The following is a 26950-nucleotide window of genomic DNA, read 5'->3' as shown; positions in this document are numbered from 1 at the left end:
GTGTTACTCAACACTGAAAGTCTGGACTGTCAAACTGATCAAATTCTTGCCAGCTTGAATGTCACCTTCACTAGATGAGGAAATACATTTTTGAGACAGCCCCTCCGGAATGAATGCATCAGCATCGGTGCCAAAAATCAACATATGGTCACGTCAAGTAGTCTATAGAAGTGTAGTGTTGTTTAAAAGGGCTTGTGGTGGATGGATGGGTTGAAAAAACATGAGAGTTTACACAGATTATTAGTAGCTTCCCATTTACTACTGGCAGTCAATATTTCATTTAAGCATTTCATAACCATAAGCAAGAGGTTTTTGTTGTAACTAACTAAGTTTAACCCAAACCAGGATCATTTTTTAACCCCAACCCAGTGATTTTTGTGCCAAACCTAACCAAACCTAACTAAGGATTAAAATAGTTTTAACCATGTCACCCTGTTGGTATAGCATCAGAGTAGAAAATGCTCAAATGTATAATACAGGAGTGCATGGCCCGGCGATGTATTTTGTTTAAATACAAAGATTTGTTCATTTTTAAGGGATCTGCATTAAAAACATTAATCAAAAAATTGATGGGTAAATTCCAGGAATGCTGCATTTCAAGGAACACACGCATAAAAATCTAAATTTTGCATCCGTTTAAATTACAAATTCGAACTGGCTCACATTTTGGAGCTCCATTGACATTTATGTTTAGTATGCAGCAGCTCCAAGGCATTTCACCTCGCTTAAAAAAAGGTTTCACCCGCTGTCATACATGAAAACCAGAGATTGGGGTCTGCGTGGGCTGAAATGATTTTGTCATAGTTTGAATTTTACGGCGCTAGATCGAGCGTGCTGCTTACATCGCAGCCCCGTGAGGTTCAGCATGAGTTTGATGAATCCACCGGAGGCCGATATTAACAGAAATCTCGAAAAAAGGTCAAGTGTAAACATTCAACGGGGGCTGTACGGTTCTCCACGGCGGAGTGTTATTACTGTGTCCTTTGTTACTGATGAGGCCGTGATGCACTCTGCAGTCACCATGAACAAACCCCTCAGGATAAGCACAATGAACACAGAGTGCATCTGACAGCTGACATTTACCCAGAAACATCTGTCAGTCACACATATGATCCTTCAGACACACATACACCCACACGTTCATTTCAACCACTTCCCTGTTTGTTCCTCTTTTTCCAGTCAACCACAACAAGCGCAATCTCTATCTGTCAGACTTTTTTTTTTGGAGATCTCGGTGACAGTTTTTGCAGTTCCTCCCGAGTTGAACCCAATTTTTCAGCGGACAGCTCATCGGGTTGTGATCCTCCCCCCGCAGATGTGACGGATTGTGATCTGTCAGTCAGTATTGTGGAGCTCAGCAGCGGGGTGAACATTCTGCCATGTTTGATGTGGAGGGTGAGCTTCCCCGCTCTGTTTAACAAGAGGAGATCTTTCTGATGTTATCAGCCAGATCACAGAGCTCCTGGATACAGCTGAGTGTTTTCAACTCTCAGCCTGCTTCCTCTAATCACTCCTGTGTAAAAAGCAGCAGTCTTTTCATCAGAGTTTTTGGTCGGCGAATCGCATGCGAGTGATGTAACCTCGCCGCCGTGTGCCAAACTTGTCACCTTGCTCCACGTTTCATGCTCACTTTCATTGTACACTCAGGAGAATTTATTTTTTTTCCCAGAATACATTTTCTGCAGGCTCTCTTTTATGAAAATCATTGATTTCCAGTCCTGTCAGCGCAGCAGGACAGTTTCCTCATTGGTCCTGGCAGAAACACAAATACAGAAAGGCTGCTAAATAATGCAGGAACTGAAGCATCAATAAAGGAGGCAAGGGAGGCATCAGATTAATGACCAGGCCTTAAACTCTTTGAGGTCTTACCCTGCTAATGCTTGACTCCATCAGGATCAACAAGGTTAAACTACATATCCGACAGTCATTCACAGAGCTCGTCTGGAGTGTTGAGTTAAAATCCAGACAGAGGGCAGTTTAGGAGAAGCGAATCTTTTGCCACCGAGGAGGGCGATTGAGCTCGGCGGTGCAGCGAGCGGAGGATTTTTTTTATTTCTTTTTGTAGATTTCATTTCACCAGTGGAGTCCTCGCCAGTGCTGAAAATATTTACCTCTGTGAAATAAAACTGTGAGGGTCAAAGAAGAAGGTCCCAGCTTTGACGAGGGCTGCTTATTTCACGTGTTGTGTCGGGGATTTATCGCCTTCCGGGGAGCTGTTTGGCACACGCTTCCAGTACAGTAAATGTTTACGGTGATGAGTAAGTCATCGCTAAGGAGGGGTGGTGGCCGATTGTAAATATCTTGAAATGACTCATGTTTATTATTTCAGACGTAGCAATATGCTCAAAAAGCTTTACATCTGCACCATCGTCTGCGGGATTATATCTGAAGCAAAGTGTGTTTAAGTTTTGCATTTACATGGGGTTCATACTGTTAATGTGGGATTTTCTTCTTTTTTTTTGTATTTGTTTGCATTTAAAGAGTCTGATGACGTGTGTTTCTTAAATAATCTGTTACTACAAGTGATAGAATTCATGGAAGAGATGTCTTTTCCTTTCATTTTCAACTGAAATCGATTTGAGAAAACTTGATGTGGTGGGTGTCAGGTTAGGGGTATGTGTCCAAATCTTAATAAAAGGTGATAAAATATGTTTTTTTTACCACTAACTTTATCACTCACAGTTGCCTATTAAATAATGGTTGTTTAATTGTGCAGAGAAATACTTAAAGCCCAAGCTCTCCAGTGTTCTCAAATGAACATAGAACTATTTCTGATGGCTTTACGATGTCATTGAATACAGCTCAATACGTTGCATATAAAACCACATTTTTTCGTTTTCACTAATAATATAACTCTTTTCTCTCCTTTTGCTGTCATCTCACCAGGAGGTAGAGGTCAGTTCCCTTCACTTTTTTTTCCCGTGTAACGCTCCTCTAGCTGCCTTTGTGCGATGTCTTTTTTATTCATGACTCATTTCCTTGTCTTTTTATGTGTCTTTATCTTTGCTTTTTCATCCATCTTCTCAGTTTTTTTTTTTTTTACCCAACATCTCCCTCAGCTTGCCCATTTTAATTAGAACGATTAATGTTCTAATTAAATGGGGGGGAAAAAGTGTCGTCCGCTTAAAAGGCAGCTCGCCCTGATACCATATGTCTCACATATATAGGCAGAGGGTGGCGATTTGTCGAGCTCATTTCCATACAGACTCTACAGCCATAGTACGTACCCGTCTGTCTTCGGTGTGACTCACTTAGCTAATTATCATGCCATTGTGCACATTATAATCAGTGTGCAGTGATAATGCAAACTACATTACATCTCCTCTGTGATGATGACAGTGTTCATGTGTTATAGTATCAACAACACAGTGCGCTCAGTGTGAATCTTGTTGCTCTTGATTCTCTGCAGCTGCTAATAAATGATTGTTTTCTCCATGTTTCTGCAGGATGATTACGTGCGTACTTGGGATGAAAATCAAGGTTCGAATGACAGTAAGTCTCACGCTATCTTATTTCTGTCTCACTGTGTGGTTAGTTGAGTTCCTGAATGCAACTGAACGTTAAAGTATTTTGCTTTTTGTTGCTAATTCATCTACATCGACTCAGCCACAACATTAAAACCACTGACGGGTGACGTGAATAACTTGATTATGCCGTTGCAGCTGCACCTTTTCAGGGGTGGGATATATTTGGCAGCGAGTGAACACTCAGTTCTTGAAGTTGGAAGCAGCAAAATGAGCCAGAGTAAGGATCTTAGAAATTTTTGACAAGGGCCACATTGTGATGGCTGAATGACAACTGGAGATGGGGGTCGCGGGTGGTCGAGGCTCATTGATGTGGCGGTTCAATCCCATCGAGGAGCTATTGTTGCACAAATTGCTGAAAACCTTCCCGCCGGCTGTGATAGAAAGGTGTCAGAACACACGGTGCTTCACAGCTTGCTACATATGGAGCTTTGTAGCCGCTGACCGGTCAGAGTGCCAACGCTGACCCGAGTCCACCGCCATTAGCGCCCACAGAACAGGACAATGGAGCGATGGAAGATGAAGTGAGATGTGGATGGCCCCGTCTGTGCCAGAACATAAATTATCCGCTCCTAACGTCTTGGAACCCGGTGACCCAGGACACTTTGATGGGTCTTGTGTAGTCCATATCTCGATGGGTCAGAGCTGTTTTTACAGCATGAGGGTAACGTGCACAGTATTGGTCAGTTGGTTCTATTGTTGTGGCCCATTGGTGTACAGTCGTCCTTTATTCATACCCTTCCATTAAAGAAAAGGAAAAATTCACAATAGTCACTCAAATAACTAGAAACTGAAAAAAGTAGTAATAAATAAAAAATTGCTAAATTATAATTCAGTGAAACAAGACATTGCTTTTGAAGTGTGGTTGAAAAGAATAATTTTAAAAAACAAACAAAACTGTCCCGGACAAATTAGAGCACTTTACTGATGAGCAGTGGACCAGAACACCTGTCAACAGGTGCAGAAGTCTGATTGAGAGTTACAGAAAACACTTGATTGCAGTGATTGGCTCAAAGGGTTGTTCAACAAAATATTAGTTTATGGGTCCCATCATGCTTGTTTGCTTGTTTTTGTTTTGTTTGTGTTTTAATATTTCTGTTGAACAATTCAAAAGCAATGTCATGATTTTCATAAAATTTTTATTTATTATTACTTTTGTCAATTTCAACTTATTTCAGTGACAGCTGTTTTTTTCCTCCTTTAATGGGAGGCTATGAATACATTTGAGGACGACTGTATATGGCATTCTAGTTGTGTGTTACTCCAGTACATAAATTATCTTTTGAAAAACAAATCATGAGCAAAACTGTTTGAGCAATCACTATAAACTATTATGAAGTCGATAAAATGTAAGTTCTACTTAATTACTCCAGTTCTATTAAAAGTAAACAACATACAAATAAATTAAATGAACACAAAATTGTTTTTTATTTTTCATTATTTTTGCTCAAATTTTAAATCTTTTTTGCTTGACGATGATTTCTTTGCAATAAATATGTAAGATCGAGCCAAGTATAAGACCAGCCTAATTATAAGATGGTAAGAACAAAAGTATAAATGCCAACTTTTGATAAAAGGCCTTTTCGTCGTCTTGTTGAGAAAGTTTCCTGCAGACACCATCAGGCTAAGAATACAGTAGATCTCTGCCTTGACGCATTTTTGCCCATGAAAGTGAAAATGGGAGATTTCTATGAAAGTATAATGTACTTTAAATCCACAGGTGTATAGCTTGTAGGACTATGTTTTTATGTGCAGGTGCTTATTTCCTCTGTTTATATCAGCCACTGACTCACAGAATCTCCCGCTGAGCTTTGAAAGTTTTCGTCATTTTTCAGCTTGCCATTGTGAAACTCTGTTATGTCTTTGCTTGCAACATGACTCCGTGCCCGGTCCGTTTCTGCAGGGAAGATGTTTTCAACTCACTAGTCATTGTATTCTCTCGATGCTGTCAAAACATTAAGAAACTCTTCAGCCTTGTAACATTAAGATAATCCAAACCACAATGCAGCGCTCCCTGAATGCTCATTCTGTAACTCAGGGATCAGCACAACAGCACTATTCACTTCATTCAAAGATGCGTAAATGTCTAGTTGCCAGTGAAACAGACTATTATCCTGAAAAATATCATAACATGTTTATCAGTCAAAATCTCTAGTATATCAGCACGTCCCAAAATAAAACCATGTTAAATCCAATATACAACAGATGTGAGTCCACTCCTGGGTCATCTCACTTCAATGTAAATGATTTTAAACTGTATCATCAATAATTTCCTCATATGAACAGTCAAAATCAAATACAGTGGTGACTCGATAGTCTGACCCTTAACAATCCGAAAAACTTGCTATCCGACAGGTTTTTAGGAAAAACAAACGGAACCCATTAAAAATAGCCTTAACATACCGACAGCCTTGGATTCCGACTCTGACTTGACATTTTATGCCACAAATAAGGACAACGGCGTATTATCTGACTTAACAATCTGACAGATTGGCTACGTTCAGACTGCAGGACTTAATGCTCAATTCAGATTTTTTGGTGAAAACTGATTCTTTTGTGAGTTCGTTTACATTTCCAATTAAATGCAACTTGTATGTGATCTGCTGTGTGAACTTCATACGACCCAAATGTGTCCCGAATGCACAGAAGAGGACACAACGACGTCACACGCCGTGAGCATGCTCAGTGTTTACAGAAGTAAACACTGATGGTAACAGTGGAGTATATCTGCCACTCCCCCGCTGCCACCAATGGTGAAAACAGAACTGTGACTGTAACTAAACTGGCATCAGCAGCCAAGTACTGCCTGTGCGTTCCGACCACTTCCACCCCGGGGGTGTGCTCCGACAGGAACACCACCCCGTGTATCAATGACGTGTAGGTCGGATAAATGTGACCTGGCCGTTCAGACAGAAGTCGCATGGCAAAAGACCAGATACCTATTGGATTTAGGACCACATATCCAAGTTGCCTGGGTCTCATTTGAAAAAAATCAGATCTGCGTTGTTCAGACTGTCATGAAAAGACCAGACACAGGTTGCATAGGGGCAAAAAAATTGGATTTGGGTCACTTCAGCCTTCTGTCTGAACGTATTTACCTTTGATGTCAACCGACAGGCCCATGCACAAGCGTGCCGGTCAATTAGGCATGAAATCCAGCGATGCGTAGTGTTCTGACAATACACTAGTTATAATAACAACTGAAAACAATGAATATTGACAACAAATTACCCTTCAAGCATCAAGCCCTACTTGTATCTTGACCTCCATCTTGACAATCCGACAGCTATCCAACATAAAAGAAGGTTTTACATTTAGTGTCGGATTATCGAGTCATGACTGTGCTTTAAAAAGACTATATTAAAATTGTAGACCCCAAAATAGAAAATCAATTCAACAAAATTGAATACACCTATGAACACTGATACCAAGGTAGAAACCCTGTGATCACTGAAACACAATTGAATACACTTGTAATTTCAAATCACTCTAGCTGCATGAACATGGCTATAAAATATCCTGCAAACACCAGGGCTTCCACAGTTTTGGGTCAATGGGCTGTGCCTCTTTGCATGACTCCATCGTGGTTCCACAACGAAAAAAGTTCCAGATGGTTTGACTTTTCAACCATAGAAAAAGTTTCAAGAAAATCAGTGACCAAAAAGTAAGTGCTTCAGACAGCCAACTGTTTATCAGTGGAAATTGGAGTTTCTGTAACAGCTCAGACAGTAGGAATGACATCTCATGACATCAACCTCTATGAACGGTGTTCAAGAGAAAAGAACAAAAAAACGTGGCTTGTTCTTTGGCACAAAGCTACACACTTTGTTTAAGAACAATAAAAGAAGCCTGATGAATATTGGGAGCACATGTTTTGCTCAGATGAAACCAAGATACATTTGTTGAACTCTGGTGGGATTCAGCATGTTGGATCAGGACGACCACAGTGAATGCATCGTCCTGACAGTGAAGCACAGAGGCCCCAGGAGTGTAGAAGTTGTTGTGAGGATGACATTTATCGATGGCACCATGAAGGCCTGTGGCTATAAAATAAATGAAAATAGAGAAAAAGACAAAATACTGGCAAACTCCCAGTCTGCAGAAACTTGGCACAAGAGGAAAATTCCAGCATGATAGCAATGCAATGCCAAAATCCCACAACAGTTTATAACAAAGAAAAAAGTAAAAACTATGACCTGTCCAAGAGTGTCACCTGATTTGAATCCAATGAAACACCTTTGAAAAGTGAAAGGTAGAGCGACACAACCCCTCCAGCAGAGAGCAGCTGAAAAAAAAATGTCTCTGAAGAAAAGCACTGGTACCCTCCATGCTGAGGAGGATTAATCTGTCATCAGAAATAAAGTTGGACACACAAAGTATTGGAAAAAAAAACTGAATCTCAGTGATGAAAGGTGAAATGACTTTTGTTGCATCGAGCTTCTGCTGTGGGGGCTGTATTTTTAATATAGTAAATCTAAACTGTCAGGTTTTTCATTTTATATATACCTCACTGCTCAACTTAGAGGTAATGCTGTTACTGTAAGGTGATACAATTTTGAATTACATTTAAGCACTTAGTTATGTTGTAGACACCTTGAGAATTCGAAGTGAACACACATAAGCAGGCCAAGTTAAATCAAAAGCATGGTTTACTAATTTGAGCGCACAAATTACTACACTGTGGGCAAGAATTCTTTCATGATCTGTCTGTGCTCACAGTGTGTCATCATGCGCTTAAAATGGAGGTACAAGTATGAAGCCGTACATACAGATAGAAAAAAAATGTTGCCTGGGATGCATGCTGATGCAGTGAGAGCAAAGCCACGCGATTTATCAAAATTTAATGTCATTAGCCTGTACCGTAGCAAAGAGACAGCATCTGTGGCCTGCATCTGAACTGCGATGCTTCCCAGACCATCACCGTATGAGACGGCGTATGTTTTCGTGTTCTGGGGTCAGCCGCTCGCTTGCAGTGGTTCTTCAGCGAAAAAAAAGGCTGAAAGATGTTTGCGCTCTGTTTTATCTGCTCGAGCGCCTCGGATGCGTCTTCCCCAGGAGATGCTGAACAACCCGTCGCCACTTGGTTCTGCTTATTCCTTGTTCTCTGAGCTCCTCCTCAGACTCCTGCCACAACTGCGGCCTTAATTGAGCCTCTGCCAGATGAAGTCATGACACGGAGACATGTCCTCAACCATTGTCGCTTGATTTGCAGCTTAAATGAAGTCAGCTGTATGGCAGAGTCCATTAGCGCAATTTCCAAGGGCTTAATGAAGGACTAATTATGGTTTCCAATAAAAGGCCAGGGAGAGATGTAAAAGCATGAGAAGAGAGAGAGAGACCAGGGTGAGAGCTAATACGCCTTGATTTAGTGTAAAGCGACTGACATCAACATTATTCCTGCCAACTGTTAGTCAGGTTGGTGATGAGGAAATTGTGGACTGGGGGGTGAAAGCAACTTGGCGCGTGTTGGAGAGTGCCATACCCGTAGGATGCCAGTGAACAAAGGAAGCATAAAAGGGTGTCTTTGTGCTCATCTGTAAAGAGGATGCTGTCTGTTCACAAGGAAGGGTACAAGAAGGGAGCCATTAGTCTGCAAAATTACTCGCACAATAACATGATACATCAAAACCGTAGGAGACACGAGGCTAGGAGTTCTCTGCTGTTCCATGCGATGACTGATAAAAACACACATGGCCTTTGTTAGGTTAACATCCATCCATTTTCTATACACTGCTTAATCCTCACTAGGGTTGTGAAGGGGGGCTGGAGTCTATCCCAGCTGACTTAGGGCGAAGGCAAGGGGACACCTTGGACAGGTCACCAGTCTATCACAGGGCCACACATAGAGACAGACAACCAAGCACACTCACATTCACACCTACAGACAATTTAGAATCACCAATTAAACCTCAGCATGTTTTTGGACTGTGTGGGAGGAAGCCGGAGAACCCAGAGTGAACTCACACTGCACGGGGAGAACATGCAAACTTTGCAGAAAGAGCCCAGGTGTCCTCACCAGGACGCGAACCAGCAACCTTCTTGCTGCGAGGCAACAGTGCTAACTACTGCGCCACCTTGCAGCCCGTTGTTTGGTTAACATGAATGTCCAGAGTTGCATTCCTTCAGATTCATCACACAGTCATGTTTTTCTTTTTAGACTTGTTGCAGTTGCAAGTATAATATAATTTAACTGATAAACCTAATCCTAGGTTTTGCTGAACCGCCTCATGTTCTCGTATGGCAGCGGAGAGGAAATAACTCACAAACTGTTGCCTGGTTTCACAGTCAGCCCCACCAATATAAATCAACTTCACAAGTGACATCTGTATCCTCAGTTTTTTAAGAAACTAAAAGGAAAAATGCTTGCCTTAGGTTGTCAGATGAATAGTGCTTCGCTACTTTCATTTCACACAGCATAAAGCCCTTCATCTATATTTCCCTTTCTCTCATTTTGACATGAGTGTGCTATCTCCCTCCATTGATCTGCCTTCCTTTATGAGTGACCTAATGAAGCGAAGGAGTGAAAAGAGGAGATTTGTCCCTCTGAGACATCACTAAATCAGTGTGATGTCTTTACTCCGGAGCTCTGAGCCTGCAGGCCTCATTTCTCAGCCAGGCAGGCCAGACCGCTACACCGCCGTGCCGAGGAAGACAGAGCTTTAGAACTGTCAACACCAGCTAGCAGACAGACAGTCGACACGCCGACAACAGACCGGGATGGAAATTTGCATTCAGGCACCACACTAGCTGACTCCGCTGTAGCCAACTCTGTGCTGTGTGAGGGAGAGGTCAGGGTAATTTGCAGTTGATTTCTGCAGACGATTCATCAGTCCAGCTACTGATTGAATCGCCTCGCTCTTAACACTGTAAACGCCGCAGACGAACGCTTGTAATTTGGAATCGTAGGAACAAACAAGCTTATACACACACATGTGCACATACACAGCGACTCTCGAGCGCTTGTGTGAAGCAGTCACTAAAGACCTGATCCTTGCACGCTTTCAAGTGGATTTCCAGAAGCCGATATCGGCCCGGAGAGGCCAGGTGAACGGTGAATGGACGCTTTCTGGCAAATCAGTGGGTTCAGATCAATGGCAGACAGTAAGGAGATAGGAGAACATGCTGAGTCCACACTCCGCAAGGTTTAGAGTTTAATACCTCTTGAGACTACTGATAGATATTGGTGTTTGGGAAGCACATGCACACGGACACATATGGTGGATTGCCACCAAATGCCTTGTTGAAATCTTTAACCGCCCACCAGCTCAAAAGAAGACGATCAAGCAGATCTTTTGTGTTTTTTGAAAAAATCCTGCCTGCTCAAACGCTATTAAAACATTTTCACTTCATAATATCCAAAAAATGTACTGCACTGCTACACCTTCCAATTTCCAAAAACAGGCATTACAATCCTCCAGAGGAGTCCTGCTGCCCTTCTCACCTTCACACTCTACAAATTTGTCCAGTGTCACCTCCTGCTCTCCTTTCTCAGGCCACTGGGTTGCTTCTGTCAAATTTCAAACCCTACATACTGTAACTCCAGTGGGGAGTCAACCTCATCTTGCTTTTAAAACTAATATTTATAAGAAAAGCCTCACGTTATTTTCTTGCCAATGAATCTTCTCTATGTAACCTTCTCTAACTATGCTCCAAGATACATCCTCAATCTAGGTTGTTAGTTATTTCCCTATTATTTTTTCTCCACAGTTTCTGCAAGCAGTAATGGTTTTAGAAAAGCTGCAGTAGTCAACATTTTTATCGTTAAAGTTAGGCATTCTGGGAAACAGTCACTTTCCTGCCAAGACTTTGTTGAAGAGACAGTTCTCATGTGTCTGCACTAAATATAAAGCGAAAAGATTGGAATTAACACACTGCATCTTATTTGTTATTTGCTGTGGGGTGCACTATATTGTATTTTTGCCAATATTTGATATTCGAACTCATTTTGGCCAATTGCCAATATCAAAACATATTATTTCCACCTTATTGCAGAGAAGTTTGTCCAGTAATTGACTTAACATATTATGGCTACCCAAATCATCATGGCCCACTAGCAGGTGCAGAAATTTAATACAATAATTGATAAAATAAGAAAGTGGGGGCAGTGGTGATTCAGTGATTGAGGCTCTCAGTCACTAGTCAGGTGTTCAAGCCCCAATGTGTTGAGCACAGTGGACGGACATAGCACAGGATTTCTGGAGAAATTAGGAGTTCCCACTTTATTCAGGCTTCATCAGTAGTAAGAATGTACAAATAAAAGCACCTCCGAAGTCCGGCAGCAAATACTTAAGTTGCGATCACACAGGTGTGGATGACGGAGACCAGTCCATCCTCATACCAAACACTTGTTTTCAGCACCATTTGTTTTCCTTGCACGTGTGCAGTCGGCTTGCAGTGCAGGGAGTCTTCGTGGTCACAGATGTTGGGCTGCACGTGGGCGTCCACAACCCTAGTGGATTTGTGGGGAAGACAAAATTTACACAGACCCGGAAACATGAATTGGCCTTAACCCTGTCTGCCTCCCAACAAGCTGGGATATGCGAAGAAAAGACTTTCACGGTGCTGTAGTGTGTTTGTAACAAATCTTCTTATTCTAAGATATGCCATATTCATTTTTTATCTAACATTTTCATGCCTGTCAATCTTAATTTTGGGACAATATTTCATCCATCATTTATCAAACCGATGCTATTGTGCATCCCTGAAAAAAATTAATGTGAAAGTTACAAGTCGCCATATTGCCTGGTACCTTTTGCATCATATTTAGAAGCAGTGACGACATTTTTTTGCATGGAGTGCATCAACAATTATAAACAACAGAGATGTGCTTGGCTTCACTTCTACCTAGAAGACAACGTAGCACAGATGACCTTAGAGGCTGAGTGTGTAAATAGTAGATAAGAGCTCTGATGATGAGGATGTGGCCTGAGCTCTGCAGGGATAAACCTCATGCAAATGTGGATTGGATTAGTCTGAAGCACAGGGAGCCTAATTAGGAGAGGTTTACTGCTGCAGGCATTAGTTTAACACCGAAGGAGAGACTTTAAAAAAAAAAAAAAGTAAAAAACGTAAGTAGGTAGGTGCATCAGGGAGAGCGAATGAAGAAAGAGTGGATGCAAGGAGGAAAATAATAAGCACACAGGCGGAGCAAGTGTGAGAGTACACAGTGAAGATGTCTAATATGGGGAGAAGACAAAGGAAGGTGAAAAGATGGAAGGAAAAAGGCAAGTTGATAAACATGATTGCACAACGGGGGTTTCAGATACAGAGAGGGAGAGAGTTCTCAGAAACACCAGATTGAGCTGCAAATCACAGTCAACCCAGAAATGATTCCCAGACCACAGAGAGCCTGTTGCTATGGAAACGTCATCATTGCAGGCACTGCTTTAATCCGTGGAAGCCTGTTAAGTTAACATGAGGCTCAGGCAGCCACCTTATGCTTCTGTACTCACAACACAACGCCGTGCCAGCATTGTAGCCGCTCACTACCGACAAGATTTATTTACAAATGTTTTGCTATTAGAAGGCAGGATTATCTTCTCTATATTTGCACGTTGCCACTTGTCATTTATTTGGTGCGAGCGTCGGTTAGACGGAATTGCGAAATACGTCGCGCCCTCCCTTACCTGCTGTCCTGTAGCCCCCCATTACTACCTCAGTCGCCTCGTCCTTCATGTCACCGAGGGTCTCGAGGGTGGAATTGGCTGCTGCACCCTGAGTCTGTTGATGCACTGGTGTGAATTGGACTTGGAGGGGGGTAGAAACACCAAAACCCGCGAGGAAAAGAAAGGCAGACGGTGACAAAAGAGGAGAGAGTTGAGAAAGAATGAGAAAGGCAGAGACAGACACGGAGAAAAGCTGGGAGACGTGTGTGATACTGTACACTGAGATAGTCCACACAATCAATGCCAACTGGGATAAGGGGCGACCAGAGAATAAGACTCCACTGTTGACAGTCTAAATGGATGAGGAGTCTGCATCTGGGCATTAATGCCTCCGAGCTTCACTGTTTCTCCCCGGCAGCAGAGCAGTCAGTCAGTTACACAACCAGCTCAGCCATGACAGGGTTGGGGGAGGAGGGTTTGGGTGGGGGTGCATTGTTTTGGATTTGCTTCTCAAATCAGATATCTGTCGGTTTGCTTCGATAATCCTGCGATGTAGGCAGCATTAATGTATTCAGCCACCAGAGAAGGACAAGAGAGGAGATCCTAAGCCTGCTTGCTGAAAATTGTAGCGGTGCCATAAAACAGGATACAGTAAGAGCGGGCGATGAATGAAAGCATGATTTACAAGCAGCCTCTGTCGAATAGATGAGACCCGCAATAGTAGCATGCGAATAAGCCGTATTCCTTTGTACTGTACTGATGGATAGTGTAGGTGAATACAGGCCGGGGGAGTTAAAGAGAATAGAGGTTGACATCCAGGTCAGGCTCCAGGAGGCCCGCTTGGAACAGACAGCTGTGACATATGAGTGTGTGTGAGGTGCTGACACACGGTCCGGCATTAGCTGCTCGCGGAGAGCGTGATGGATGGAGCAGAGCGAGCTACCCGTCCGGGCTTTAGCCGACACTGCAGGGAGGATTTGTCTCACCTAAAGTGTAGTATTAAATTTGAATAAGTAAATAAAAGAAGTGTGCCGGCGATGCGTGACAAGTGCACTCTCTGAGAACACAAACCAGGTGAATGGAGTGACATTATCTTGAGACTACATTATTCCAAAAGATGATTAAACAAAAAGCTCACAACAAAACAAAATTCATCTGCTTCATCCTATTAGACGGTGTTGCGTTCATGTGCAGTAATACGATTTTTTTGTAAACCACACACTGTCTCACAATGCGTATTTATAACAGGGCAAGACTAACAGTCCTGCGCTGCTCTAATAATTTGGACTGACTCGCAGTTTATGCTGAGCAAGTACAGAGGAGGGATTTGGGATTTGAGACTGGGAGCGAGGCGTGCGATGATGGGTAGAGAAAGGCTGAGAAAAAGGTAAAAAAAGTGAAGGACTGGGGGATACTAAAGTATACATCTCATTTTTTGTTGTTTCCCAGATGTAGACACCACCAAGGACCCCTGTCAAAAGGTTAAGTGCAGCCGACACAAGGTGTGTATCGCCCAGGGCTACCAGCGAGCTGTCTGCGTCAACCGCAAGAAGCTTGAACACAGGTGAGTATGTGTAGCCCTTGGGCAAGAACTGACTAATCCCCAAAACACACAAGTAGTCAAAAATCCTCCTCATGCACACCAACATGAGGTCAACACAACCAAGTTGAAACTTTATAGCTAGTGCTGGTCTGGAATGTGTTTCCCTGTCGGGCCACAGTGGTAATAATAAAGCTTGTTTGTGCACCAGTGTAATTCGACTGCCTGCTGTTTAATGATAAGCTAATACATTCAGACAACATGGAGAAGGGCTGTTTGCTTCCTGCCCAGGTTGGTGCTGCTGTGTCTGTAGTCGGAATTAGCACAGCGGTTGCTGTCTCAGCTGGACGTAGTGAGGCTGAAGTGTTTGTGTGTTTTCTGTCCTGCAGACTGAAGCAGCCTGTGCTCAGGTCTCCTGATGGAAACTGTCAGCCCTGTCCCATCTCCTCCACCGGGCCTGTGTGTGGGTCGGACGGGCACAACTACGCCTCAAAGGTATGCTGAAACAACACACGCACAGGGTTGAGAAATAATCGAGTATTATCGTTTTTCACACCTTCAGGGGTTTGGTGTCATGGTGATAGGCTATCTTGTCTTTTTGCAGACTTGTGCAGTCCAGTTTAATGATTCCCTGCAAACTGTAATCATTATTGCAAGGCTGCAGCATATGGTGCAGTAGAATTAGTGTTAAATCTTGTTATATACTCCTACCCTCTTCTAGGTAAGCTATGTCAAGGTTTTTTCTGTGTCAGAATGGGACTTTGGAGAGTGACTTTGTATGACAGTAAGCAAGATCAGCCCGATTACAGTGAAGTCAAGGAGTCTGTGTAGCAGCAAATCTATGCCTTTTCCTGTTATATCCGATCATTTGATTAACAAAAATGTCTCTTATTTTTGAGTAAATGAAACCCCATTTAGGAAACCTCAATCCTTATCATGCTGGTGATTTTTCTTTATCATTGGCTACAATCTGTTTCCTCTCTGCTCTATGCACGAAAAAACACCTATAAACTTTTCAATTTACAGCTTATTTTCGTGCTTGGATCTTGAAGGAGTGAAAATTATGCTTAAGTGCTTGTTAACTCAACATCCCATATGTTCTGTAATATATGCCTCAAAATCATATATGTTGCGTTGATAGGACTTGCTAAAATAGTCCTGACACTTATTACCGTCAGCAGGTACATTTATTTGCACCTTTAAATCTGTTACATTCAGGTAAGAACCGGCACAAACCTTGCACGCTCAGAGCCGAGCCGTGTGAGGAGGCTCTCTGGGGAAAAAGAAACGAGACAAAAAGCCGTGATGTATGGTCTCAGAAGGACCAATTGGTGGCTTGTGGTGACAGAATCCCGTGTATTTATTGATTAATGCTTTGTCTTTTGGATCACTATTCCTGACCTTGTGTGCAAGCAGAGGTTGCGAGGCACATTCAGGAGAAAGTCTCCGATTTGAATTAAGGCTTACAGTCGGTCACCTCATGAATATTTGATATGTGTTGCGGCAATAACTCATTTTACTTCACCTTTGTGTCCCCTTGTCGATGTCGCCGGTGCCTGTGTGTGTGTGTGTGTGTTAATGATGGTGTGTGTGTGTGTGTTTGGGTTGCAGTGCAAGCTGGAGCAGCAGGCGTGTCTTACAGGGAAGGAGCTTACCCTCAAGTGTTCAGGTCTGTGTCCTTGTCCAACTGCTGCCCCGACATCCAAGGAGAGTAAACATGGTGAGAGAGAAAAAAAAAAAAAAAACACACACACACAACAACTGTGACGAAAAAACAATTTACTGGAGCCCTGCAATATAGGACTCTCTCTTAAATTGGAAGAACAAATATCGTATTCTTTCCGTCCCTCTGGCCTACACAGAGAGCTGTACCGGGCAGGATCTGGCTGATCTCGGCGAGCGTCTAAGGGACTGGTTCCAGCTACTGCAGAACAATGCCAAGCAGAACAACAACAGCAAGCCGGGGGCCCGAGCCACTGCAGCCAGCACCACATCAGGTTAGAGCTAGCACTTAATGAATTCCCAATCGCACTGAGAGGGCATCTCAATACTTACAGGTAGTCAACTATAAAAACGTCCAAGCAAGTCATTAAATCTAAGTTTATATCCCAGTTAGGACAAACCTGCTGAGGTAACAGTTGACACGACAGTTTTACACCGCACCACTCTGGATGTCTGAATGCATAAAAACCCTTTGGTGTCCCATTAATAAATTAACTGGTTTCCCTCAGATAGCTTAACACACAGTTAGGGGGATTAGAAAAGCAACAAAAACGGGAAAATAAAATTCTCACAAATTTAGCTTTATGGTTCCTCTGGTGCTGCTTCCACTGTTAGATAGAGGGTGTAGCCGAGTGCCGGATATCGCACACATGGAAATAATTTTTGGGAGGATGGATCGAGATGATGTTGCTTCACATACAAGTGCTTGTGCTTCAAAGCAACGGAGACTTAGCTTCAGGATCTGGTCAGCTCAGTTGATGCTCAAGTCTTAATAAGGCTGTAAAGTCTGAGGTGGAAAATTTTGGAAATAGGTTGAAAACGATAAGTTATAATGGGGTCATTCCATCTCAAAGTTAGTTAATTAAAAAAAATTACTTAGGTATATCAGAGGAACCATTTTTAAACTTCATAACTCTGTTCTACGTGGAATTCACTATCTAGCAATGCTTTTGTTATCGTCGCAAAACTTGTCAAACCTGCTCAATCAGTTACAAACGTTCAACAAAAAGAACTTTCATTTAATTTTTGTGACCAAGTATTTCATATTACAACGTTTTCTAAGTGGCATGCGACAACATGTGGGTCAGCAAATATTACTGGTTGACTTCAGCATGATCAATTTTTGAATGATGGCTTTGATTTTGTTCATATTTCAACTCAGATTATCTGTATTATTATCAGTACTGCAGATTCTGAATTAATGGCATGATGAGAAACAGCAAATGAAAATATCAGGCTTTTATCTTTAATAGTTGCTGAGATATCGTTGTTCAAACATACCTTCAGTTTTCAACGTGTGAAAAAAGGTGCTGAAAGTGGGTCGATGGCCTATTGATTATTTTTTGTAAATTCTTAGATATTAGTTGATATATCAAGGTAAGATTTCACAGATACTGTCTTAAATGTCCATACTTTTGATTTAAAAAAATAGAGATAAGATAATTTCATATAAGTCACATTTTTTAATATTTTAAACTGGTAACATGATTATGAAACTAATAAATGGAGCCCATTTGCATTGGAAACAGGAGATGTTTCTGAACACGCTGGCATGGATTTATTTTCCATTTGTGCAGCTGTCCCCTGATAAAAAATGAGTGTTTGTTTCTCTGTCTTTGTGTTGGCAGTGCTGGACAGGAGCCTGGTGGCCAGCTGTAAGGACTCCATAGGCTGGATGTTTTCCAAGCTGGACACCAACAGCGACCTTTACCTGGATCAGGCTGAGCTGGCTGCCATCAACCTGGACAAGTACGAGGTCTGCATTCGGCCCTTCTTCAACTCTTGCGACTCCTACAGGGACGGCAAGGTCTCCACCGCTGAATGGTGCCTCTGCTTCTGGAGAGAGAGTGAGTGTTGAGGTTTTGAGGTGTCCGCAGGCACATTGTCGTGTCTGTGAGCTGACATTTCCCCCCCCACCCTCCCCTCGCCACATGCATTCAAACTTGAAGGCGCACAGCTGCCCCTCAGGTGTAGCCGCCTCTGTGTTATGTGCTGGTCCATCACTATTTGTCTTCCTACTCATCCTTCTGTCCCCCTGTGGGCTGAAATGGTCACCGCAAGGCACTAAAAACATTCCTGCTGCTTGTCAACAGCCTGGTTCTCCCACAGCTCTCACAGATTGAGGATGTCCATTAACCAGCCAAGCAGAAACTAGTTATAGGTCCCAAGAACGTACAGTTTTTGTTTGGGATTTTTTAAAATTGCCGGGAGTCATTCGAAGACATGAATTATACTGACAAATGAATTCGGTTTTGGCAAAGGATTATTTCTGTCAGATTTTAGGTCATTTTCTCTGTTCGGTGACTTTATTCTCTCTTGTAAAAATAATTTTCTCTTCTTTTAAGAGCCACCCTGTCTGGCCGAACTCGAGAGGATCCAAGTACTAGACGGCGGCAAGAGAAAGTTCGGTAGGTATCTGACTTCTCATAAGAGCATTTCAACTCAATTAGATCTGTCTTTCTTGGTTGAGGTTTTCATCGAGCAGATGACAAGCAGGAGGTGGGGATTAGTCCCTGATCAGTCTTGTGGATTATAACTTGATACTGACAGACGGCAAAGGAAAGCAGCCATCGCTCTGTGTCTTGCATGTATGTGTGTGTGTGTGTGTGTGTGTGTTTGGGCATGTGTGTGTTTGCATGTGCGCACTGCAGATTTTGGCTGGCTGACTGGGCTCTGAGTCAGGACTCTCCAAGGACACAGAGCGGCGAGCAGGGGGCAGTCTGCCAGCCCGACGCTCAGATGTTCCCCCTGAAAGACTGGATGGACATTTTTCGGTTGTGGCCACATCTCATTTGTATTACGGTTACAACATTATAAAAATACATCACGACAACAATCCATCCAGTGTGACGGTTTACAACAAGGTCACTTATAAACACAACTGTGCTGCGCCCCTTTTTCATGACTCACATGTGAACACAGGCTGCGTTTTATATACTTGGAATGCAATCCAAACATTTCCAACTCCCCCCCCTCCTTTATAACCTGATGATTAGCCAGTCGCCACCACACCACCCCAATATGCTGCAGTGTGCTGACTTAGTTCTTACTCCTCTGTATCTTGCTCCATGATCATATTTGTATTCATGGAATATGGAATTGGCTGCCACATATGCTGCATGCATTACATTCTCACTTGGCTCGGTGCCACAAGACGTGATGCAGGATGTGTTTGTCTGCTGTTGCCGTGCCGTTTGTAAGTTAAGGTCCCCCATTACTGTGCCTGATTTGTATTTGTGTATGTGTGCGTGTAAATGCCAGGCCGATTCATTCCCAGCTGCGATGAAGACGGCTACTACAGGAAGCAGCAGTGTGACAGGGGAGAGTGCTGGTGTGTGGACCAAAACGGAGGAGAAGTAGCCGGATCTAGGATTCGCGGCAAGCCAGATTGCGGTAAGTCCCATAGGTTTCAGCTGTCAATAAATGAATAGAATCTGAACTTGAAAGCGGCAAGGAAGAAAAAAAAACATGTCCACCTCAGATCGGCCCAGTTCTACATCCCCACATGCATTCTGCACAAGGCTTCCTTTATGTTAAAGGACTGAGGCCCACTGCAACATAACTCACTGCAGGGACCAGTGCCACATTCATGTGTCCGGAGTCATTTGCATTCTAAAGCGCCGCTTGTCGCTGTGAGAAAAGTCTTTCAAGATAAATGAGGGCTGGTTGGACTGAACCTGCGCCTGATAAGAATGGGTTCCCTGGCAAGGTTTAGAAATAGCTATTAAAACCCAGACAAAGTCAAACACATGCCCCCTCCTTTTTTTTTTTGCCATTCCAGTGAATGTTTTTAAATTGATTCCAGCATTTCTCATTGGTATAGAAAGGACTCCATCAAAGTTGAGTGGAAGACATGCTGAACAGAATTTATTGCAATGTGCAAGATGGCCACAGCGGATAATTCAATTTATCTACATCCCCTCTTTCCCTGTGTTTTTTTTTTCTCCTCTCCGTCTTCCCCGCAGATTATGAAATGGCATATTCAGGTGATTTTGGCAGCGGGGTCGGATGGGAAGATGAAGAAGAGAAAGAAGCTGAGGAGACTGCAGAGGAGGCCGAGGAGGAGGAGGGAGAGGTGGGAGAGGTGGATGACGGGGGATATATCTGGTAAAAGGCCAACGTGTAATCCAACCTCTCTACAGGAGCAACTCGATGGTCCCAAACACAATCACACACACACACACACACACACACACACAAAGATCCTGCGAGGAGATGGACGTGATGAAGCGCTCACACTCAGAACAACACTGGCTCATGAAAAAGCGAGGGAGAAGAGTTGTGCACGGGTTTGGGAGGGCGAAGCTGCATATGTTATGGGAGTATTTAATGTTACAAATGGGCAGGGGAGGGGGAGATATCACTATTAAGAAATTATGGGTCTGGAGTCAAGAATTTTGTCCTTCATACTTGTGAATCTTTGTTCTCTTCTGTTGTATGTCCTTTGAACTATCTTTGAGCAGTTTTTAGCTGATGCATATTGGAGACTTTAAGAAGCTGCAGGTGCTTGTCATGTGCTTGCATTAAAAAAAAAAAAATGGAGCAAGACGGGGAGCGTTTCAATAGTCCAAATTGGCCTCTTTCATCTTTTACGTTTTGCCGATTGACTACATTTATCGAACCAGTTTTGGTTTTAAGGCAGGAAACTGGGAATAAAGAGAGGAGGAAGCCACGTTGGAACATTGAAAAAAAAGCACCCTTTGAATTTACCGTTTTCATGTCATATGCTTCGGCTCATGTGTGACAGTAGTGCTCTGTCTCATTCATGACCTATTAAGAAAAAGTTTCTCACGCATCACTCTTTAGCTTGTATATACTGTGTGTATCAGAAGACAGAATGTCACCTATTAGTCCCGTAATCAATGCCTTGAAAGACGAGCAGAATATACTGCTTAGTTGACAAGTGTACATCGTATCATAATGTGGATCAATTATTGTGTTTATTAAAAAAAAATAAAATAAACTTATCTATGTGGCCCAGTCGGCCACCGTACATCTGAGGCTGTGCTCTTTCTCTTTTCATTCTGTGTCCAAGTTTAGCACTGTCATGATCGACAAGCGGTGGTGATAGCCGCCTACATAGGTAGTCTTGTAAGTAAGCATTACATGTCAAATCACTCGAGAAATGGAGGCCTACACTTACAGAGCGCACCCATTAAAGTCTAATCAAATGTGGATTTCGAACACCTATTTCAATATTTACGTTTTAATCGCACAGATCCTCCACAGAAGATCCCATGTCCGAAGGTGGGAAATCGTTCTTCTGACTTTAGTTTGTTCTTTTAAGTCGGAATGTGAAAACAACATGCAGCTATAAAGAGAGAACATGTTGAGACTGAAATATATCAACATGTGAGAGAAAAGGTTCATTTGTAAATGACGTAGACGGTGCCTCACCTAAGTCAACTTAAGACAGGCATTTTTGTTTTTGTCAGGCAAACAATATTCCATGAGGCTCTGTTTGTGATCTGCACAATTATTTTTGTTACATCCTGGCCAACATGTATCCCAATATGTTCGTGATAAGCTAAAAATATCAGACAATATCAGCCTTGTTGTTATCGCTATTGGCCATCCTCTAATTACCACATCTTCCATCATCACTGCACCACGGTCACCTTTGCAAAAAAAATAATAAATCCCTAAAGCAATTTCTGTGACTGGTTCATGGACAACAAGTAGGTCAGAGTTTTGTCTACAAAATATAGATGTTCTACAAGTGCAGTTTTATAGTTTGACAGGTCTTAAATAAAAGTAATAGTCATTTTCAGCAGTCAGCTTAAGAAAAACATTAAACCACCTTGAATATCAACCAACATTATAAAGAAGATTTTATGGCGCACACTTCTGCTGCACATTTTAAAAGCCTCTGTTTTAAACTCATCAATCTCCTCTGTGTGTGACCTTTTCTCTGAGGAGCAGATGTTACTGTCAGCTCACTTCTACGCTTGCATTCGGCAGCCAAGTGTAGCTTATAGCTATGGGAAGGCAGCAGAAATGAGATACAGAGCCAGGTCTGCATATCAGCACTTCTAACAGCACAATACCTATAGAAAACTCTCTCCTCAGCCTCCTCGGGACATTGCTCAAGCCTCTCCACTGTGAACTATTCAGTCTGGGAATGGTGAAATAGAAACCTTCCTGTATGTTACAGTGTATGCACATCCTCGGGAGTTTAGGCGGAGAAAGCTTGTCTTAGCATTGTAAAAATTGACAGTAACCAATCCTCTGAAATGACATTTCTCAGTTTCACATTTCTGTGATAATGGAAATCAGTACCAGTAATGTCCCAGTGGGTGAAACCTCAAATGTGTTAGCTGTGAGTGGGTATGCCTGCCAACAGATGTTTGAATACCTGATACCGACAGCAGTCCTCCAGCTACCCAAAGGGACCAATCATTTTCTTTTCAGCAGCCTGTCAGCTTATTATGCTGAATCTTCCTCCTGCTTGGAAAAAAACAACCCATATGTACCAGAACCAGGTGTACATCCTAAGAAGTTTCCAGGAAAAAAAAAAAGTGTCTTTCTTTGATGCTGTAGCTGTAAAATAATTAGAGATCAGATGTTAGATGTGAAACTTCATCTGCATTTTTATACCATCACTTTATCTAACGCTTTATGACTTTGAATAAACATGACTTAATATAGTCTTCCACCTCTATTTATGTTCTTTTGGTGTTTCAGTTGTTATAATGTGCGTTATTTGTGAGAACTGTGTACAGCAATATACCAAACATACACTCAGTGTTACCGAAATAAACATTTAATTTAATTATACTACAATACAATTAGAAAAACAAAAACAATTATTAATGTAATTTCAACTTGGCTGTTAGCATTAAGTGGTCTTTTAAATAATTCACAGCGTACTGCATGATTCCAGGATGACGTTTTAGTAGCTTTTACTCCTTCAGATCTACAACATTGTGCCTGTTTGTAACAGATTGAGGTGTGAAATATGTGTCATGTATTTGAAAATACTTGCTTTGTTATTTAAAAAAAAAAATACTCATAATGTCAGTTTGATGATCTAATATAATCTGGCCATAATCCATTTATAATTAATGTCATATTTTTCTCAAGCGTATCTATAAAGTGCAGGAGTACACTGTCATAGTTTGTTTTGAGCAACTTGCAGCCTCCACACTCTTCTGACTTCTTTGTCTGTGGTGTCCAGCACCCTGAAGACATTTACATCCCTTGTCTGGTGAAAGCGCTGCAACAGTTTCTGGAAAACAGCCACTGGGATGCTGAAGTTGAGGTGTGGGTAGGTCACTCTAGCAGCCAAGTCCCTTGTGTTGCTGGACACGATACCTGCACAACAGCAACTAAGCATTATTCTTTCATAAAACTGTAAATATACCAGTGCAGTTGGAGCAATCTGATGTCTTCAGCTGCTCTTCCTCTACACATAGACTACAGTGCAGTTTTCTGTGGTCATCATGTGCCCCCCGCTGTTCAAAGGGAGTACATGGTTTTGTAGATGAAGGCGTCCTTACCCAGCAGCTCTCCTGAGTGTTTCTGCACCACAGCACCTCCGCTGGTCCCTGCTTGTACTGCACAAGTGGTCTGGAGCATGATGGGCTTGTAATTCCAGCTAATGGTTTTGGACAGGACACCACAGGTCAGGGACGGACCACAGCTCCGACCCAGCCCACCATATCCCACCACAACCACAGATTCACCTGAAGGCAGACAAACCAAGCTGAACATGAATCTCATGGCAGTTTTTTTTTTTTTTAGTGTAAAGACACATAGCTCTACTATGGCACTGAAAATTATATGAGATGTTACTCTAAACAAATTATTCAACTGTTTCCACTAAACGAGACTGAAGTCAAACCTGGAGTAAAAGTCTGTGACATTCGCGGGACCGCTGCCTCTGGGATGGGGTCTCTTAGCTGAACCAAAGCCAGATCATAAGGTGAAGACGCTTTAGTGGAAAACAGGACGTCGCCTACGATATTATGGACCCTGAAATCAGCAAAACAAAGAGGAAACGTTAGGCCTACATATTCTTTACCATTCAGGGTTTCTCCTGGCTCACGATAGGTCTTTGGGAGGGTGACTATGTAAGGCAATAAGCATAAACAGTCCATCTACAGTAAAGGCAACAAGTTTGTTACCTCATGTAACAGATATCAATGCATTCTCCTTTTATTTTGGGCCTTTTGACAAACAAAAATTGCCTATTATGCTTGAGTAAACGAAGCCCCAATTATAACTGATTAAAATAATATTTTCTTAAAATTACGGTGCTGGTGACTTTTCTTTGTTGCAAAACTGTGATCAGAGGCTTGCTAAAAGGCCCTGAACTGACACAGGTGTTTTGAGTTATTCTGGCTGATTAAGCCTCCACTCAGGTGGAGGTTGTAGTAATAATATCAGAATTACGAATACATATGGAGTATAAAATATATGGTGTAGGTCCACGAGAAGATGTTATTGAAAAAAATGCACCTATTTACAGTCCTTAGAAGAGGTCCTATCAAGAAAAATAAGTGGAAAAAACTGTGGAGAATGCTACTGAGGTTTATACTTAACAGTTTCAAGGGTTTCAAGAAACACAAACTAAATGCAAATGAATGACCGTTTGAGGTTTACAGCAAATATCTCAAACCCCTTTGACATAACAGTAGATAAAACAGGTTTAACTGATCCTTCCATCCATTATCTATACACCGCTTAATCCTCATGAGGGTCACAGGGGCTGGAGCCTATCCCAGTCGACTCAGGGTAAGGACCTTCTAGCTTTGAGGCGACGATGCTAAGCACTGAGCCACCTTGCAGCCCAGGTTAAACTGATTATATACTAAAATATAATATGCTCATAGCATGACTTACTGAGACACGTACACAGGACAAAGCCTTTGCTAATGTTGTTGGTTCCACAGGGGTTTTTGCTTGAGTGTTAAGATGATGTTAAAGGTTGGTTAACATATTTCAGTATCTAAAAGATTTGGATTAATTTTGCCTTCAAATTACATCCCTTAATGTACACAGGATATGTCTGGGCAGAACCTGACAGCCCACACCTGAAGGGCTTTTACTATAATAAATGTGCCATCACCTGTCCCTGTTATGGAACTTGAGGGTGACTGTAGACTTCCCATTGACAACATGTCTGCAAGTCACAACCAGCTGGGAAGTGACGACAACCCCGGAGCCCCAGAACTGTCCACTGTCCACAAAGCACACAGTGGGGTATTTAACAGCTTTTGACTCTTGAGCTGTGGTGGACATGTGAAGGCCTGCTTCCCCCTGTTGAAGCCAAACATCTCGGAGTGGATCTTGTGCGCTCATCGTCACATTCCTGAAGATCGAGTGGACTGAGCAGACCAGAGTGAGGCCTATCCACTCATTGGCCTTCCAGCCAAACGGAGACACGATCAGCCCGATGAGACGCACATCGTCTGAGCCTTGCACCACAAACAACCCTCCACCTTCTGTGCCTGGCAAGCAGCGGGCATCTGTGAGGATGACAGCGTTGTCCTCTCCGGCAAGGTTACTGATGATACCTCTGCTGAGGGTGCTGATGAAGAGATCTAAGCAGAGGGAGCCAAAAGGTGAGCCGCATGCAACAACTGGGCAGCCTTTCTGCAGAGAGGAGCTGCTCTGCCAGGGGACGGTCCCTGAATCTGAGCTGCTGTCCACCACTGCGCCCGCCTTGAGTACAGCGAACCAGCTGAGGAACTGAGCATCTCTGAGCAGCTCTTCATCCTCTTCATCACCATGGAAACGCCACTGGTCAGCCTCTTGGAACACTGCCTGGAAAGCCTGTTTGAACTCCACACAGTTCACCACCATCAGCAACTCGGCCGCAGCTTCCCGTTGTCGTGCTGTCTTGCTTCTGGGGCGTGTGAATGCTTCACCGTGTGAGCTCTGGTTGGTGTCCAAGTGCCGTTGAGTGGAAAAGCTGACGCGGATTTTAAGTTTGTCGCTGAAGCTGTGCGGTGACAAAAACCCGCGGTCCGAGGAGAGGAGCTCTCTGTCGGTAATGAAGCGTGAAAACGGGAGGCCGGTGCATATGACAGTTCCAGTTTGAGGATAGACGATAACTCCGCTGCAGCTCACGGGTTTCTTTGCTGAAAACGCCTCCGACACTTTCACTACACAGCAGCACCTCTCTACCTCCTGTAACTCCATGCTACCATACGGCGATAACGTCGTTCAGCGAACTTAGGACTCTGAATAAACGTCGTAAAAGCTGCGCATTAAAAACGGCTACAGACCTGTAGTGAGACAAGGGAACTAACAACCATACTAGCAAGACTTGTTCGCGTTATTACGAATGTAAACTCTTGTTTTATCGCAAAATTCTTCACAGACTATTTTGACAACTTTGCCCGTTTCTAACTTCCTGGTTGTGTCTCGTCTAACCTCCTGATTGGTCAGAATTATAGCTGACGAATGCTCTTAGCCAATGGAAAACAAGAAGGCGGGATCCTAGTGACTTTTTTTACTCACTGCCCTTAAACATTAAAAAAAAAAATTATATAATAATAATATGCAAATATTGTAAAATCTCTCCACAGGGGCTCTGGTTTCGCTACACAGTG

The 26950-nt window shown here is 42.8% G+C and overlaps 2 protein-coding genes across 3 annotated transcripts in view; one reads left to right on the top strand and one right to left on the bottom strand.

Annotated features, from left to right (window-relative positions):
• Positions 1 to 21386, top strand: part of spock2 (SPARC (osteonectin), cwcv and kazal like domains proteoglycan 2) — a 30378-nt gene extending 8992 nt beyond the window's left edge. The window contains exons 2-11 of one of the 2 annotated variants that reach the window (XM_008278816.1): positions 2887 to 2895; positions 3447 to 3492; positions 14579 to 14693; positions 15059 to 15164; positions 16281 to 16389; positions 16532 to 16666; positions 18020 to 18238; positions 18737 to 18799; positions 19653 to 19784; positions 20357 to 21386. In XM_008278816.1, the coding sequence (XP_008277038.1) occupies positions 2887 to 2895; positions 3447 to 3492; positions 14579 to 14693; positions 15059 to 15164; positions 16281 to 16389; positions 16532 to 16666; positions 18020 to 18238; positions 18737 to 18799; positions 19653 to 19784; positions 20357 to 20502 (1080 nt within the window). In that variant the 3' untranslated portion in view covers positions 20503 to 21386. The remainder of the gene's footprint in view (positions 1 to 2886; positions 2896 to 3446; positions 3493 to 14578; positions 14694 to 15058; positions 15165 to 16280; positions 16390 to 16531; positions 16667 to 18019; positions 18239 to 18736; positions 18800 to 19652; positions 19785 to 20356) is intronic. The other variant, XM_008278817.1, reaches the window with a different exon arrangement.
• A 1752-nt stretch (positions 21387 to 23138) lies between these two features.
• tysnd1 (trypsin like peroxisomal matrix peptidase 1) lies at positions 23139 to 26781 on the bottom strand. Its single transcript, XM_008278815.1, has 4 exons — positions 25462 to 26781; positions 24235 to 24365; positions 23891 to 24076; positions 23139 to 23705 (listed from the first exon to the last, which is right to left on the bottom strand). Exons 1-4 carry the CDS (start codon positions 26535 to 26537, stop codon positions 23503 to 23505), a joined length of 1596 nt encoding a protein of 531 aa, XP_008277037.1. The 5' UTR covers positions 26538 to 26781; the 3' UTR covers positions 23139 to 23502.
• Between the last annotated feature and the right edge of the window lie 169 nt (positions 26782 to 26950).

Source organism: Stegastes partitus, unplaced genomic scaffold (assembly GCF_000690725.1).
Source record: "Stegastes partitus isolate 25-593 unplaced genomic scaffold, Stegastes_partitus-1.0.2 Scaffold133, whole genome shotgun sequence".
NCBI lineage: Eukaryota > Metazoa > Chordata > Actinopteri > Pomacentridae > Stegastes > Stegastes partitus.
The sequence above is the reverse complement of the archived record's forward strand: the minus strand, read 5'-3'. Positions and strand labels throughout refer to the sequence as shown.